The sequence below is a fragment of the Delphinapterus leucas genome, chromosome 8, assembly GCF_059928025.1.
Source record: "Delphinapterus leucas isolate spDelLeu-1000000601 "Yukka" chromosome 8, BTC_Dleu_Yukka2, whole genome shotgun sequence".
Lineage (NCBI taxonomy): Eukaryota > Metazoa > Chordata > Mammalia > Artiodactyla > Monodontidae > Delphinapterus > Delphinapterus leucas.
The window spans coordinates 47272902-47290828 of record NC_143136.1 but is presented as its reverse complement, the minus strand read 5'-3'; the positions used below and the strand labels follow the sequence as shown (position 1 = coordinate 47290828).

Genomic DNA, 17927 nt, shown 5'->3' with positions numbered 1-17927 from the left:
TCACTAAGCATAATATTCTCTAGGTCCATCTGAGATTCTGTTTTGATATTTTGTAATTTGGAACTAAAACACATCCCCTGCTTTCCAGACAACAGAACAAAATAAAGGAACTAGCCATGCACTAATGGGTTTGGTGAGATGGCATTTTATTCTAAGACCTTTGACTGTATTTTAAATTAGTATTAAATCTATATAACTTGATAATATTAGAAATTAGTAACATAAAGTAAAAATTATTTTCCTAAAGCCAGAAACTCTTTCCATTATTCACTGTTCTCCCTTCTTCTTCTAAATGGCAGAGAAAATGGAGTGATAATACTGCGCCGTATTAATAATAAATTCAAATTTATTCAGTTTTAGGGAGAATAATGAATTTGTTGGAATATTTAACACCTCTTTCTATCCATCCATGTGTATGTATTTCCTAAATTTTTCAACAGTTTTGTACTGTTGGTTCAGGTGTCTTAAATGACATTTTAAAGTATAGTGACATATGCTTTCTAGGATATAATGTGCTGCAATTTTCTTTTTCTCTTCCAGTGTCTGTATTTATGCTGAAAGTCCAGGTGAATGACATCATCAGTCGTCAGTACCTGAGTCAAGCAGTTGTAGAAGTGTTTGTAAACTACACGAAGACAAATTCCACAGTAACTAGAAACAATGGAGCAGTGTTGATAAGAGTACCCTACAAGTTAGGACTCAGCCTAACCATTATTGCTTACAAAGATGGCTATGTGTTGACACCTCTGCCTTGGAAGACTGGAAGAATGCCAAGTAAGCAGTTAAACAATGTTTTGCTTTCACTAAATGTAAATGATTTTTTTCTCTTGTTCTGATAAACCGAAAATGAGACTATGTGAAGCCAATATAAGGAGGTTAGAAAGGCGTGCCAGTTTGAAGAAAACATGAAGGTCTTTTTCCTTCTACAGAAGCTTAAAGGAATCCTGAGCTACAGCTCTGCTCTGGCACAGAGCTTGTCTGCAGGTGGCGGAGAGGGGTGTGGCATGCCCAAAGAATTAGTTAGAAGCAGGATAGTAAAGCAAAGTAAATTATCTGGCCCAAAGTAAAGTAAAGGGCCAGATAATTAAAGGACAGTCTCAAAAGATAAGATGAACAGTTTAGATTTACGTGACGAATAATGAAACAGTTCTTGTAGATTCTTGAGCACATGAAAGTAAGTTGTTTAGAAACTGAATTTACAGTGTATAAAGAACAGGGCAACAGCAGGGCTAAAATGGATTCAGGGAGCCTGGCTATGAAGCTGTGGTTGTGCTGCTGGACAGTAGCCTGATGTAAGAAAGGAAATGGAAAGGAGAGGTGAGAGTACAAGAGGCATACTGGAGAAAGAATTATTAATTATTGTGGCAATCATTTCACAATATAAAAACATATATCAAATCATCACATTGTACACCTTAAACTTACATGATGTTAGCTGTCAATTATATCTCAATAAAGCTGGAAAAAAATTGGTAGGAGTGATTATAACTAATTGAATACTGGGAAAATTGGCCATACAAGGTATCAGAATACAAGTCTGATTGACTGGAAGGATGATACATTAGGTAGTCAGTCTTTCTAAAAATTTTATTTTTTATTGTGGTGGTTCTTGTTGTTAGGTTTTAGATATTTTATTTAGTTTCATAATGGAAACATTTGAATTCTTGAACTATTTAAATTTAGAATGAGAAAGAAAATGAAAAATGAATTAGATAATTTAATAAGACTCATGTGAATAAAATTGTAATAAAATGACTGGAAAATCCAGATAAGGATGTATTTGAGGTGACTTCATGGTCTCAAATGCTTTAAATTTTTTTAAAGACAGAAATTAAGTACAACTATTCATTCAACAAAAGTGAGAAAAATAATGAAAGAAGAAACCAACTAAAATGGGAAAAAGGAAATAAAAAGATTGAAGTAGATTGGCATATATTAGAAAAATATAAAGAAATAATTGACAAAGTGTTAGTTCTTTGAAGTAAATTATACACACATCTAGCTAATTTAAACAAAAATGAGGGAAATAAAGATAAAAATACATAAAAGCTTTAAAAATCATAAAAATTATCAAAAAATTAGGCAATAATCTTAAAAATCCAATAAAATAAACAATTTTGTGATAATATAAATGGTATATTGATTTTAGATGAGGTAGATTAATAACCATGGGTAAAATGTTCTGGGTAAAAATAACTTCAAAGGCTATAAGGAAAAGTGCCCCAGATCATTTTACCAAATCAGTACAGCCTTGATTCTGAGACCTCACAAAGGTAATACAAAATTAAATGCCCTCATGTGTGCATACTGTCTCTCATATACACACACCTCTCTATTGACCAGTCATACTTATAACTCTAAATGTAAAATTCCTAAACAATACAGAAAAGAATTTCACCATTATTTAAATATAGGATACTGTCAAGACCAAGTAGGATTTTTCTTCTTTGCAGAACTATAAGGATGTCAAACTTCATTAATTTTATGTATCATATTAGTAGAACAAATTAGAACTAATATGTGATAATATCAACAATTGTCTGAAATGTTGCCTGAAATGCATTTTATAAGTTCACCATTCATGCCTAACCAAGAACACACTCTTTAAAAACTAGGACCACAAAGATATCCTTGGGTATCTCAAAATCATACTTAACTGTAAAATATTAGAGGTGATCCTACTAAAATAAGAAACTAAACACAGATGTCTATATTATTTTACATTGTAGTAGAAGTTATTATCAGAGCAAAAAGATATTAACAGATAAAAAAAGGGAATAGCTATTAGGAAGGAAGAATCAAAACCATTTTTTCTGTTTATGATCATATCCCTGGAAAACTACAAATTAGTATTGCTACAAATCAATACATGTTCTTATATACCAGAAGTAATAACCAATTAGGAAAAATAATGAAAAGAAATCCCTCTCAGAACAACAAGAACAAACAAAATATGCAGGGAAACCTCAAAAAAAAGTGAAGTAACTGTGGGGAGGGAAAATAAAACTACCAAATGTTACTGATAGACCTAAAAAAAAAAAAAAAACCAAATCAACTAAAACACCAGAAACTGGAAAAATATTTTTTCTTAGCTTGAATATTGTAAAGATTTGAATTCTTCCCAGATTAATTTATAGATTTAATGCATTAACAAAACATTTGGCAAAATAACCCTTAAAGAACAGATGTGTCAAAATACCTGAAATCTTGTTTTAAAAGACGATTTACTAGAGGCAATTTGCCATTCCAGATAACTAAAATATATAGCTACAGAATTAAGTGATATTGTACTATGATTTGTAATGTGGTACAAATCAGATACTAGTAGGCATAAAAAATATAATCTATGATAGGAATCATAAATCATTGAGGAAAAAGCTGAATATTCAATAAGTAATATTGGGATACTTTGGTTAACTATTTGGAGTAAATTAATTTGAATCCATATTCCAAAATATATTGCTCAAAAAGTTAAAATATGGAAAATTAAATTATATTAAATTTAATAAACTATCTTATTTTTTTAGGATGGTCTTTTTAAACTGAAAAGCAATGAAAGATGTCATAAAAGGTAGATTTCCCCATAATTTTAAAAAGTAGTAAAAAAAATATGAAATAATAAGGAATGATATCCTTAATGTGTTAAGAATTCATACACATCAGTAAAAAACCAAGGCCCTGCCTAAATAAGGTAAATGGATAAAATCATGACTTAGTTTTCAAAACAGGAAATACAAATTATTAGTAAATATGATAAAATATTTTACCTTCCTAATAATCTAAGTACGCCTCCAAAATACAGATTTCTTAGATTTTTTCACTTTAGAAACATTTTTAAAAAGTGAACATACTCAATATTGACAAGCTAGGCAAGATGGCCATCCTCAAACACTGCTGGTGGGAGAAGTCGGCAGTGTTATCTGGATAACAACTTTGAAATGTGTGTGTCAGTGTCTTCGAAATCTTCATCATCATTGACTGCTGGGAATATATCCTAAAAACAAACATACAAATAAAGTGGACAGATATCTGTGCACAAGGATGTTGAGTCAAATATTATTTTGTAATAGTGAAAATGGAAACAATCTAAATATACAGTATTGTACAGTGTAGTGGTTAAGTGAATCTTGATACTTTAAGAAATATGTGACCTTGAAAATGTTATGAAAGTTTCTATTGAGGAACAGAAATGCTTACAATATTATTTTAAGTGAAAAAGCAGGGTGAAAATATTCTGTATACAATATCATACTCCCTCTTTTTAAAAACAAAATCACAGGAAAAATCCAGGAAGAGCTACACTGAAATACTAATTGTGGTTGTCTCTGTGGTGGTATTGTGATGACCATCATTTTCTTCTTTCCTTTTCTGTATTTCTCAACTTTTCCAGAGTGGATATATATCCCGTTTATAATCAGAAACATTTTCTAAAGTCAAAGGAAATCTGAATCCAAGTTTAAGTGACTTTCTGAAAGATTCTTCTCAGGTTCAACAGAAAAGCCCTTTTTAACCTACCTGGGACTAAGAAAGTATCCAAATATGGGATACAATCATCTCGGGCTCCAAGCTACTACCCTAACCACCTCCTCTCCACTCTGATAAGTCTAACAATCCATCTAAATGTTAGTGTATTCTGAATTAAAATTACTTTCATTTGGTAGTCCTCTATTCCTACTTAAGAAAAAAGTATATTATTTTGCATCCACCCATACATCATTGTATACTTTTAATATTTTATCCTGTCTTTTCCGTATTTCCTTTACAGCTCTTTGAAATATCTCCAAATTTTAAAAGTATTCTCATGCAAGTGTGTTTTATCCTTTCTTAAGTGATTTAGGGTTTGTATCATTTCTGTTGATATTTACTTGCATTGCATGGAGGAGAGAGATCAGTGAGAACTTGAACTCTAGGTGATGCCTCAGAACTTATTTTTCTTTTGCAGGATTGGTCAGGTTGTTTGATTTGGTCTTGCTTATAAAACGATGGTCTTTTGTCCCTGCCTCTTGTTCCTGATCTTGAAAGAATTTAGTTATCTTTCAGGAGATCTGCACTTACTCATCCCACCAGGCATTTCAGGTGCCTACTCTTGTAGGCGGGTCCAGCCCCATCCTCTCTACTACTAAAGGTTGCCTCTGGATCATTTTATGTGTTAAACTGTTTCTTCCTTTGGCAAAGCACAGTCTGTTTGGCGAACCACACTGTGAAGAAGAGCACTGCACCTTTGTATGGGAAGTTAAAAAAGAAGAGTGGATGTACTCCCCATCTGAGAGAACCTTGAATCATGGGGCCAGGAAAAAATGGCTTAAAAATTATTCAGTATAAGAAGGAAATAAGTAACGATTATATAGAGAAAATAGCAGAGGGTTGTTTAAGCATTTAACTTGACCAAATATATCTGGGGTTAGTTAGAGAACATTATTAGTCACCTTGGTACAAACTACTGTATAAAATTTTTAAAAATTAGTAAAATAGTGATGCCAAATCGTCTCACTTTATTATGTTCCTTTTTTTCCTCCATCATATTATACATGCATTCTTCCTTTGTTTTGAATTGCTTTTCCCATCACAGAATTTCTTTTTCCCCACAATTTTAGGACCGGCCAGAGCAGAACTATATTTGTCCCAGTTTTCCCCCCCATGTCTAATAAAATATCCTAATTATGCTATATTTCACAGTATATTCATCAGTTACACTTTCACTGTTCCCGCAAAGCCAAGCAAATATATGGCTATTTGAAGACACTGTTTTAATTACTGGAAAATTAGCTGGTAAGTACACCACTTCTTACTTAGCTAGTAAGTAAAGAGACTATATTGTGACTGTATTGTATAACTGTACTTCTTCACCAGTGGATCAGTGTTGATTATAAGGTGGGAAAAATCTAAGTTGATCAGGGATGATTAGTACTGACTATAAGTTGATCTGAACTGATTCTTATTTCACTATCAAACTATAGCATTTGTGTGTGTGTGTGTGTGTGTGTGTGTGTGTGTGTGTAGTGGGAATCATTCTCTCTTTTACCATTTTAGCCACCCCCAGTAGAACATCTGACTTGCAGAAGTACTGGAAAGAGTCCCTGAACTGCGTTCCAAATCACATCTCTCACTGAGCTTTAGTGGTTGGTGAAATTGGGAAAAGGACTCAGATCTCTGGGGCTTTCTAGTTTGCAGGTCACCTTCATTCCTGCCTCTGACATTAATCTTGCTGCCTGTGTGGGAAGGGTCTCAGGCTGGGGAGTTAAGTATCTGCTTGGCAGACATGATTTGCCCCACTCACATATCCCAAGGGCAGGAATACGGGAAGCGTGATTTGGGGTCTGATGCAAGCTGTGTCCTCCAGCTCTGCTTTACCAACCACGAAGATGATAGTTTTATCCTTACCTCACCTCCTCACCCCCTTAACTAGTCCCAGCATTTTGTGACTCTTAACTGCATATTATGTAAAACCTCTATAAATGACAATAATTGGCTTTTTTGTTTCTTTTGGGAAATTAATGTTGAGAACTAAAGCATAATAAGAATGACTGGTAAAGGCAGAAAACCTCAAAGTCCAATACAAGAGTCATGGTAAAAAGAACTGTTTTTGAAGTTCTCTTCATCTTCAGAAGCTTATCTTATTTAGTCCTAATGTATTAAAAAAGAAAGCCTAACACTATCATTTGGAAAAAATTAACTAGGGCTTGATTAATCTTAGAGTAATTTACTGAGCAAGGCAGTAGAATCTCTTACTCTTGCACTGAGTTTGCCGGTGCATGGCAGAATGGGTGGATGTAGCGTTGCGTATGAAAGGTGGAAAGTAAATAGGAACTACATGTTTGCAGAGAGAGGCCACATTGTACACTGCTGGGACCTTAGTGAAATCAGGTTCTCCACAGTCCTGCTTCATTTGTTTGTTTTGGTTTTATCTTGACACATCCTACTCCTTCCTGGATTCTTCAAACCCCATCACAAATTGTAATTTCTGCTGGGTTATATGAAAAGGGTCAGCGTGAGCATCTTCATGTACCACTCCTTTGCCACTGTACGAAGCAGTGGTGAGCTCTCGTCTGTCTGGGTGGCACTGCACATGCCACGTGCCCATCTCTGTGAGAACACTGTGAGCCCTCTGGAATTCCTTTTACTGCCTCATTTCCCTAAGAGCTGACCTATTGGTGAGGCCAACCAAGGAAGGATGGATGTTTCTGATGATGTTAAATCTTTCCTTAGGAAAGTACACATCGTCACTTCTTAACTTCCAAAAAACGTTTATATTTTTCCTTCTAAGATTTTATCAGGAAGTTGTTCATTTTGTGTAGTGAAAAATGTGTTAGGCCTGTGTGTAAATATATTTGTAGTAAAAGGAGCAGCAAAAATTGGGAACTTCAGGAATGTGTAAAACCTTAGAGAAGTTCAGTTAGACATTTCCTTTAGTGTACATGTTTTCAGGTGTAAAGAAGTTTGGATTTTCATCATAATTAAGCCACACATTTTAAAAAAGTAAGTTGTAGATAGTACCTGTAAGGGATCAAAAGGTATTACATTGTTCCCTCAAAGCAATTTAACAAGGATAATATAGATGTGTTGTTTTTTTCTTTTATATCCCTTAACTGTTTATTTTCCAGGTACCATTTTTCTAGCTTCATACATAAATGATAAATAAAACAATGTAAGATAATTCTCAGTCAGTGTATAGTTTATTTTTTATTGTCATGTAACTTTAAAAATGGATACTTTTTCATCCTAAGAACTTAACTGATTGTTTCTGATAATTTTTAGTTTTAATGATATGAGTTGACCCTTGAATTGTTAAAGATCTGCTGAATACAGAAAAAAATCAGTATAGTCCCTGGGTTCTCGATAAATTAGAGGATTGTCAATTCAAAGTTATTTACATGAGATAATATTTATAAATTGAATGCCTGGCATTTGAAAAACTTTTAATGCATGTTTAATTGCCTGATGCAGAAACCTACCCACTTAAGTATATGGCTTATCATCAAAGATACTTTCTGTTGCAAGTTGCTGAAAACCCAACCCGAAACTAGTTTAAGCCCAAAGGAAGCACTTATTTATTGCTCAAATGATTGATAAGTGTAGGAATGGGACCAACTTTAGACATGGCTTGATCAGGGCTTCAGTTGAAATAATTGAGAACTAGTTTTACTCTTTGTTTCTCAACTCTCCGGTCCTTAAATATTGTCTCATTTTCAAAGGAGCTCTCATTTTTGGTCACAAGATGGCTTTTGCAACTCCCAGACATATATCTGCTCACATAAAATCTAGTGGGGAGTAGAAGGTCTTTTCCCCTAGAAGTCCAAGCAAAACTCACATTGCATCTCATTAACTGTGCTTGTCACAAGTCCCATAGTTCAACAAATCACTGTGGCCAACAGGATAATGAGATGCTTTTGATTGGTTTCAGCCCATTCTGGCATGCACCATTACCTCTACTCTTGTTACAGAAATGAAACCCCAAGTGAACCACATGGGTCAATGTGTGGTTCCCTAGAGTGAAACTCAAAGGGTGAAGAAATTCTGGGCAAGCGAATCAAGCACTCTCTAGGCTAAAGGTGCCTTGTATGATCTAAAGAGAGGGGCATTTCTTATTTATTCAGATCTGAATATAAAATAATAATTATAATTAGGAGATGTCAGTAATGTTTTAGAAATAACTGGTTCACTTAGAGTAAAATGTCCTGACCAATAGTGCTGTGCTTAATATGCATTTGTTTTGTCTATTTGCTAATGAGGTTTCCTTTTTCCAGATGCCAAATCTCAACCAAGTGTTCAGTTTTCAAAAGCCTTAATTAGACTACCCAACAGCCATCACATTAGCAACGTTACAGGCTACCTTACAGTCCTACAACAGTTTTTGAAAGTGGATAATTTTCTGTATACGACTGGAATTACTCTCAATAAGTCAGGTATTTTCTAATTTTTTATAATCTAATCTATTTATAAAAACAGTACATAAATCTCTCATCAAGTACTATTTATTTAGATGTCTGAAATTCATTTAAGCTTTGGAGGAGACATGTCACTTTTGAAACATAAATATAGTTATTAAAGTGTTTATAGGCAGTCCCTTTGATCCAATGAAAGATTATACCAGTCTTCTGCATACATTAATTCAAATTAATAGAGAGTTTAATTTACAGGATATTTTTATCCAAAGGAGGTAATCAAGGTATAGAAAATAGTAATGATTATTGTATAATTGTGCAAATTAAAAAATATTGAAAGTGGAAATTTGATTAAGAAGTTTACATATATATTATAATTTGACCTATTCATTCTTATCAAATTGATCAGCAGTGTCAATAATTGTTAGATATAAAAAAGTTTATAGATTAGAGTAAGCAACTAGAAATTTTTCTTTTCAAATATATTTGATATACTCTGAGTAAAACGGTAATATTGAAAAGTACTTTTTATATTCAGCAGCACTAGTACACTTACATAAGGCTGTCATGACCTACATTACAAAGATGATGGAATCTTTACACTTTATTTAACAATTAACTTATGAATGACACCTGTAAAAACTCTATCTTCCCTCTGTACATCCACACTTGTTTTACCATTTCTACCAGTTGTTGCAATTAACAAACTCCACTGTTTTTATTTTTTTATTATTATTTTTTCACTTTGAAAAATACAGTGTATTTTGCTAAAACCTTACAAGGTTTGTTATTTTTTTAACATCTTTATTGGAGTATAATTGCTTCACAATGGTTTGCTAGTTTCTGCTGCACAACAAAGTGAATCAGCTATACATATACATATATCCCCATATCCCCTCCCTCTTGCGTCTCCCTCCCACCCTCCCTATCCCACCCCTCTAAGTGGACACAAAGCACTGAGCTGATCTCCCTGTGCTATGCGGCTGCTTCCCACTAGCTATCTATTTTACCTTTGGTAGTGTATATAAGTCCATGCCACTCTCTCACTTGGCCCTTCCCCCTCCCCATGTCCTCAGTCCATTCTCTACGTCTGCATCTTTATTCCTGTCCTGCCCCTAGGTTCTTCAGAACCTTTTTTTTTTTTTTTAGATTCCATATATATGTGTCAGCATACGATATTTGTTTTACTCTTTCTGACTTACTTCACTCTGTATGACAGTCTCTAGGTCCATCCACCTCACTACAAATAACTCAATTTCATTTCTTTCTATGGCTGAGTAATATTCCATTGTATATATGCACTACATCTTCTTTATCCATTCATCTGTCAGTGAACACTTAGGTTGCTTCCATGTCCTGGCTATTGTAAATAGTGCTGCAGTGAACATTGTGCTACATGACTCTTTTTGAATTATGGTTTTCTCAGGGTATATGCCCAGTAGTGGGATTGCTGGGTTGTATGGTAGTTCTATTTTAGTTTTTTAAGGAACCTCCGTACTGTTCTCCACAGTGGCTGTATCAATTTACATTCCCACCAACAGTGCAAGAGGGTTCCTTTTTCTCCACACCCTCTCCAGCATATATCATTTGTAGATTTTTTGATGATGGGCATTCTGACCGGTGTGAGCTGAAACTTCATTGTAGTTTTGATTTGCATCTCTCTCATGATTAGTGATGTTGAGCATCCTTTCATGTGTTTGTTGGCAATCTGTATATCTTCTTTGGAGAAATGTTGATTTAGGTCTTCAGCCCATTTTTGGATTGGGTTGTTTGTTTTTTTGATATTGAGCTGCATGAGCTGCTTGTAAATTTTGGAGAATAATCCTTTGTCAGTTACTTCATTTGCAAATATTTTCTCCCATTCTGAGGGTTGTCTTTTGGTCTTGTTTATGCTTTCCTTTGCTGTGCAAAAGCTTTTAAGTTACATTAGGCCCCATTTATTTTTGTTTTTATTTCCATTTATCTAGGAGGTGGGTCAAAAAGGACCTTGCTGTGATTTATGTCATGGAGTGTTCTGCCTAGTTTTCCTCTTAAGAGTTTGATAGTGTCTGGCCTTACATTTAGGTCTTTAATCCATTTTGAGCTTATTTTTGTGTATGGTGTTAGGGAGTGTTCTAATTTCATTCTTATACATGTAGCTGTCCAGTTTTCCCAGCACCACTTATTGAAGAGGTTGTCTATCTCCATTGTATATTCTTGCCTCCTTTATCAGAGATAAGGTGACCATATGTGCGTGGCTTTATCTCTGGGCTTTCTATCCTGTTCCATTGATCTATCTTTCTGTTTCTGTGCCAGTACCATACTATCCTGATTACTGTAGCTTTGTAGTATAGTCTGAAGTCAGGGAGCCTGAATCCTCCAGCTCTGATACTCTTTCTCAAGATTGCTTTGGCTATTGGGGGTCTTTTGTGTTTCCATACAAATTGTGAAATTTTTTGTTCTAGTTCTGTGAAAAATGCCATTGATAGTTTGATAGGGATTGCATTGAATCTGTAGATTGCTTTGGGTAGTAGAGTCATTTTCACAATGTTGACTCTTCCAATCCAAGAACATGGTATAACTCTCCATTTGTTGGTATCATCTTTAATTTCTTTCATCAGTGTCTTATAGTTTTCTGCATACAGGTCTTTTGTTTACTTAGGTAGGCTTATTCCTAGGTATTTTGTTGCAGTGGTAAGTGGGAGTGTTTCCTTAATTTCTCTTTTAGATTTTTCATCATTAGTGTATAGGAATGCAGGAGATTTCTGTGCATTAATTTTGTATCCTGCTACTTTACCAAATCATGGATTAGCTCTAGTAGTTTTCTGGTAGCATCTTTGGGATTCTCTGTGTATAGTATCATGTCATCTGCAAACAGTGACAGTTTTACTTCTTCCTTTCTGATTTGTATTCCTTTCATTTCTTTTTCTTCTCTGATTGCTGTGGCTTAAACTTCCAAAACTATGTTGAATAATAGCAGTGAGAGTGGGCAACCTTGTCTTGTTCGTGATCTTAGTGGAAATGGTTTCAGTTTTTCACCATTGAGAACGATGTTGGCTGTGGGTTTGTCATATGTGGCTTTTATTATGTTGAGGTAAGTTCCCTCTATGCCTACTTTCTGCAGGGTTTTTCTCATAAATGGGTGTTGAATTTTGTCGAAAGCTTTCTCTGCATCTATTGAGATGATCGTATGGTTTTTCTCCTTCAGTTTGTTAATATGGTTTATCACAGTGATTGATTTGCATATATTGAAGAATCCTTGCATTCCTGGGATAAACTCCACTTGATCATGGTGTATGATCCTTTTAATGTGCTGTTGTATTCTGTTTGCTAGTATTTTGTTGAGGATTTTTGCATCTATGTTCATCAGTGATATTGGCCTGTAGTTTTCTTTCTTTGTGACATCCTTGTCTGGTTTTGGTATCAGGGTGATGGTGGCCTCACAGAATGAGTTTGGGAGTGTTCCTCCCTCTGCTGTATTTTGGAAGAGTTTGAGAAGGACAGGTGTTAACTCTTCTGTGATGTTTGATAGAATTCCCCTGTGAAGCCATCTGGTCCTGGGCTTCTGTTTGTTGGAAGATTTTTAATCACAGTTTCAATTTCAGTGCTTGTGATTGGTCTGTTTATATTTTCTATTTCTTCCTGATTCAGTCTCGGAAGGTTGTGCTTTTCTAAGAATTTGTCCATTTCTTCCAGGTTGTCCATTTTATTGGCATATAATTAGTTGCATGCATTAATCTCTCATGATCCTTTGTATTTCTGCAGTGTCAGTTTTTACTTCTCCTTTTCATTTCTAATTCTGTTGATTTGAGTCTTCTCCCTTTTTTCCTTGATGAGTCTGGCTAATGGTTTATCAATTTTGTTTATCTTCTCAAAGAACCAGCTTTTAGTTTTATTGATCTTTGCTATCGTTTCCTTCATTTCTTTTTCATTTATTTATGATATGATCTTTATGATTTCTTCTGTTAACTTTGGGGTTTTTTTGTTCTTCTTTCTGTACTTGCTTTAGGTGTAAGGTTAGGTTGTTTATTTGAGATTTTTCTTGTTTCTTGAGGTAGGATTGTATTGCTATAAACTTCCCTCTTAGACCTGCTTTTGCTCCATCCCATAGGTTTTCGGTCATCATGTTTTTATTGTCATTTGTTTCTAGGTATGTTTTGATTTCCTCTTTGATTTCTTCTGTGATCTCTTGGTTATTTAATAACGTATTGTTTAGCCTCCATGTGTTTATATTTTTTACAGATTTTTTTCCTGTAATTGATATCTAGCCTCATAGCATTGTGGTCAGAAAAGATACTTGATACAATTTCAATTTTCTTAAATTTACCAAGGCTTGATTTGTGACCCAAGATATGATCTACCCTGGAGAATGTCCCATGAGCACTTGAGAAGAAAGTGTATTCTGTTGTTTTTGGATGGAATGTCCTATAAATATCAATTAAGTCCATCTTGTTTAATATATCATTTAAAGCTAGTGTTTCCTTATTTATTTTAATTTGGATGATCTATCCATTGGTGAAAGTGGGGTGTTAAAGTCCCCTACTATGATTGTGTTACTGTCAATTTCCCCTTTTATGGCTGTTAGTATTTGCCTTATATATTGAGGTGCTCCTGTGTTGGGTGCATAAATATTTACAATTGTTATATCTTCTTCCTGGATTGATCCCTTGATCATTATGCAGTGCCCTTCTTTGTCTCTTGTAATAGTCTTTGTTTTAAAGTCTATCTTGTCTGATATGAGAATTGCAACTCCAGCTTTCTTTTGATTTCCATTTGCATGGAATATCTTTTTCCATCCCCTCACTTTCAGTCTGTATGTGTCCCTAGGTCTGAAATGGGTCTCTTGTAGACAGCATACATACGGGTCTTGTTTTTGTATCCATTCAGCCAGTCTGTGTCTTTTGGTTGGAGCATTTAATCCATTTACATTTAAGGTAATTATTGATGTGTATGTTCCTATTACCATTTTAATTGTTTTAGGTTTGTTATTGTAGGTCTTTTCCTCTCTTGTGTTTCCTGCCTAGAGAAGTTCCTTTAGCATTTGTTGTAAAGCTGGTTTGTTGGTGGTGAATTCTCTTAGGTTTTAATTTCTCCATCAAATCTGAATGAGATCCTTGTTGGGTAGAGTAATCTTGGTTGTAGGTTTTTCCCTTTCATCACTTTAAATATGTCCTGCCACTCCCTTCTGGCTTGCAGAGTTTCTGCTGAAAGCTCAGCTGTTAACCTTATGGGGATTCTCTTGTGTGTTATTTGTTGTTTTTCCCTTGCTGCATTTAATATTTTTTCTGTGTATTAATTTTTTGATAGTTTGATTAATATGTCTCTTGGCGCATTTCTCCTTGGATTTATCCTGTATGGGACTCTCTGTGCTTCCTGGACTTGATTGACTATTTTCTTTCCTATATTATGGAAGTTTTCAACTATAATCTCTTCAAATATTTTCTCAGTCCCTTTCTTTTTCTCTTCTTCTGGGACCCCTATAATTCGAATGTTGGTGCATTTATTGTTGTCCCAGAGGTCTCTGAGACTGTCCTCAATTCTTTTCATTCTTTTTTCTTTATTCTTCTCTGTGGTAGTTATTTCCACTATTTTATCTTCCAAGTCACTTATCCATTCTTCTGCCTCAGTTATTCTGCTATTGATTCCTTCTAGAGAATTTTTAATTTCATTTATTGTGTTGTTCATCACTGTTTGTTTGCTCTTTAGTTCTTCTAGGTCCTTGTTAAACGTTTCTTGTATTTTCTCCATTCTACTTCCAAGATTTTGGATCATCTTTACTGTCATTACTCTGTATTCTTTTTCAGGTAGACTGCCTATTTCCTCTTCATTTGTTTGGTCTGGTGGGTTTTTACCTTGCTCCTTCACCTGCTGTGTATTTCTCTGTCTTCTCCTTTTGCTTATCTTACTGTGTTTGGGGTCTCCTTTTCACAGGCTGCAGGTTTGTAGTTCCCATTGTTTTTGGTGTCTTCCCCCCATGGGTAAGGTTGGTTCAGTGGGTTGTGTAGGCTTCCTGGTGGAGGGGACTGGTGCCTGTGTTCTGGTTGATGAGGCTGGATCTTGTCTTTCTGGTGGGCAAGACTGCGTCCGGTGGTGTGTTGTGGGGTGTCTGTGAACTTATTATGATTTTAGGCAGCATCTCTGCTAATGGGTGGGGTTGTGTTTATGATTTTAGGCAGCATCTCTGCTAATGGGTGGGGTTGTGTTTCTGTCTGGCTAGTTGTTTGGCATGGGGAGTTCAGCACTGGAGCCTGCTGGTCATTGAGTGGAGCTGGGTCTTAGCGTTAAGATGGAGATCTCTGGGAGAGCGCTTGCTGATTGATATTACATGAGGCTGGGCCAGGAGGTCTCTGGCGGACCAATGTCCTGAGCTTGGCTCTCCCACCTCGGAGGCTCAGGCCTGACACCAGGACAGATCACCAAGACCCTGTTAGCGACACGGCCAGGTATGTGGGCAGTTTCTTGCCTTTTGGGAAGTTTGAGGTCTTCTGCCAGCATTCAGTAGGTGTTCTGTACGAGTTGTTACATACATGTAGATGTATTTTTGATGTATTTGTGGGGAGGAAGGTGATCTCCACATCTTAACTCCTCCGCCATCTTGAACGTCCCCTGGCAATTATTTTTTTTAACTTCTATTTATTCCACTGTTTTTAAAATCACCTCAGACAATATGTAATTTTTATGGTTTCCTTTGAGTCAAATTTTTGGTCCATATCGTTTGGGGAGTAGTCAGAAATTAGAGTAATAAGCATATAGATGTCATGGTTAGATAGGCTTTTTTTTGCTTTTTTTCCCTAACTTGCTGTAGCTGATGCTGTTGATACCCCAGCCAGATGACCCTGTCTTCTGTTACAAGCCTATGTTTCCTACTGCACACATCTGTGACTCTGCCTAAGGGCATTCCCTGGTCCAGGATGCAGACTTGGCCCTCACAAGGGGCAAGCTCTCAACCAATGACAGATAAAGAGCACATAACGCATACACACCTGTTCATTAACACATCCTGTGTTGGCTTCCTTCTTCTGTGTTACTCCTCCATTCCCTCGTGGGTGCTTCCTCCATATTGTTATTTCAGGGTTTGCTTCTTGAGGAAGCCAATCTAAGATACCTGCCAAAGTTTTCCAGTTGTAAGTTACAGGATGCTTTCAAAATAAAAACATCACAAGAATGGTACCAATATATACACTATTGCAAATGAAGCTCATGGTGCATTGGAGGGTTTTTATGAACAACACTCATTAGATTCAGTGGGAAGGAGTCATAATGTGCTCTGCCCTTCAGCATTCCTTTACCACCTGCTTTTGAGATTATTCATTAAACATTTCAATTGTCCTGAGAATGCTGCTAACATTTTCAAAGTTCTAGAGCTGTGCTGCCAAATGGGAGTGTTCTGCTCTGCCCAGTCTGGTAGCTGCTGAGTCACATGTGGCTGTTGAGCTCTTGACACATAACCAGTGCACTGAGAAACTGTATTGCTCATTTCATTTAAATTTAAATTGCTGCATGCTGCTTCTGGCTACTCTACTGGATTGTACGGTTCTAGAGCTCTACGAGTATGAAAATTCTTTGTGAAAGTTTCCTCCTCATTGTTTTTCAGACTCTTTTTTCTTTCTTCTTTGAGTTGGCCTTATCCCAAACGGTGGGATGCTGATTTCATCAGTTTCAGCTGCATTCACTATGTGAAGCCACCAGCTGTATAAAACTGAGGGGTGGAGTTAAGAAAGCCAGTTGGCTTTATAAATAGTTTGATTAAAGAGATTATAATTACTTACAGATTACATAGTACTTTTTACAGTGCATTACTGACCAGTGCAACTAGTCTACAGAATATGTATGGCATTATTTTGCTTACCTTATGGTTAGAGTTTCAGGACGTTTGCAAAGGTTAATTCTCTTACATTTAACAGAAAATTTCCAATAAGCCAGTGGTTGCCCTGTCTGATAACTGAAGACATATACCAGATTCGGTGGCAGCTATAATAAGGATTCCTTTCGATGGCCTCCAAGGCGCTATGCTATTTCCATCTCTCTCTGACCTCCAGGCTTCTTTCTTTCTTACACATGCCAAGATCACTTCCGATTTGGGAGCTTTGTGCTGGTTTCTTCTGCCTGGAAGGCTCTTCTCTGAGGTCTCTTCATGGATGGCACCTTCTCATTTGGCCACTGCTCAAATGTCTCCCCCTCAGAGAGGCAGCCTTCCTGTTGGTTTTGTAGGTTTTTAAAAACATTGAATTAGATTCCAGTGACCTTAAATCAGAGGACTCAGAGAGAATTTGATCTTTAGGCTCATACTGATTTGTCAATGTTACATAAGTATAGCATTTATTTATGATATATTATATACTTTAAAAATCCTTAAGTAGAATCCAGTATCTATTTGATATTAAAATGGATAACCCTGGGTGAAATAGAGGAACTAGATATTTTAGGCCCATATTAGTCTGTTGTTAATACACAACTACAGTTTGTGTTTTACATATGATTTTAATGAACTGTCTTCTGTTTTTAGGTTTTGAAGGCAATGAACTGACTCCTCTTGCTGCAATATGTGTGAAAATATATTCTGGAGGAAAAGAATTAAAGGTGGATGGCTCTATTCAGATTTCTCTCCCACTTCTACGTACAAATGGTGTAAGTGCAGGGGATCACATACCTGCCTGGACATTTGATATGAACACAGGTATGTGAGCTAGGTGAAAACGTTCTGAATATTTTAGAAATATGTTTCTATATTTTTATTTAATTTTTCATCTTTATTAAGGTATAATTGACAAATAAAATTTCTATATTTTATATACAATATTAAATTTTAATATGCATTATTTAAAACATTAAAATATTTATATTTTAATGTTTTATCTTTAGTAGAGTACTAAATCAGTAATATTATAATTTTAAGCACTTTGTTAATGACGAAAAGTGACCCTACTTTGATTAAAACAATACAATTGTGGGAAAAGGATATCACTGTTACATTTTAAGATAGCATTATTTACTCATATTCCCATGTTTTTATATTTTGAGCAGAAATAAAATTTTTAAAATTATTTCTGCTCTAATGAGTTTATT

General features: G+C 35.4%; 1 protein-coding gene across 3 annotated transcripts in view; it reads left to right on the top strand.

The window, feature by feature from the left end:
- FAM171B (family with sequence similarity 171 member B) overlaps window positions 1–17927 on the top strand; it is a 74994-nt gene that overhangs the window by 43734 nt on the left and 13333 nt on the right. For all 3 annotated transcript variants that reach the window (XM_022567216.3, XM_089916584.1, XM_089916585.1), the window contains exons 2-5: window positions 541–774; window positions 5677–5769; window positions 8745–8903; window positions 17368–17538. In XM_022567216.3, the coding sequence (XP_022422924.1) occupies window positions 541–774; window positions 5677–5769; window positions 8745–8903; window positions 17368–17538 (657 nt within the window). The remainder of the gene's footprint in view (window positions 1–540; window positions 775–5676; window positions 5770–8744; window positions 8904–17367; window positions 17539–17927) is intronic.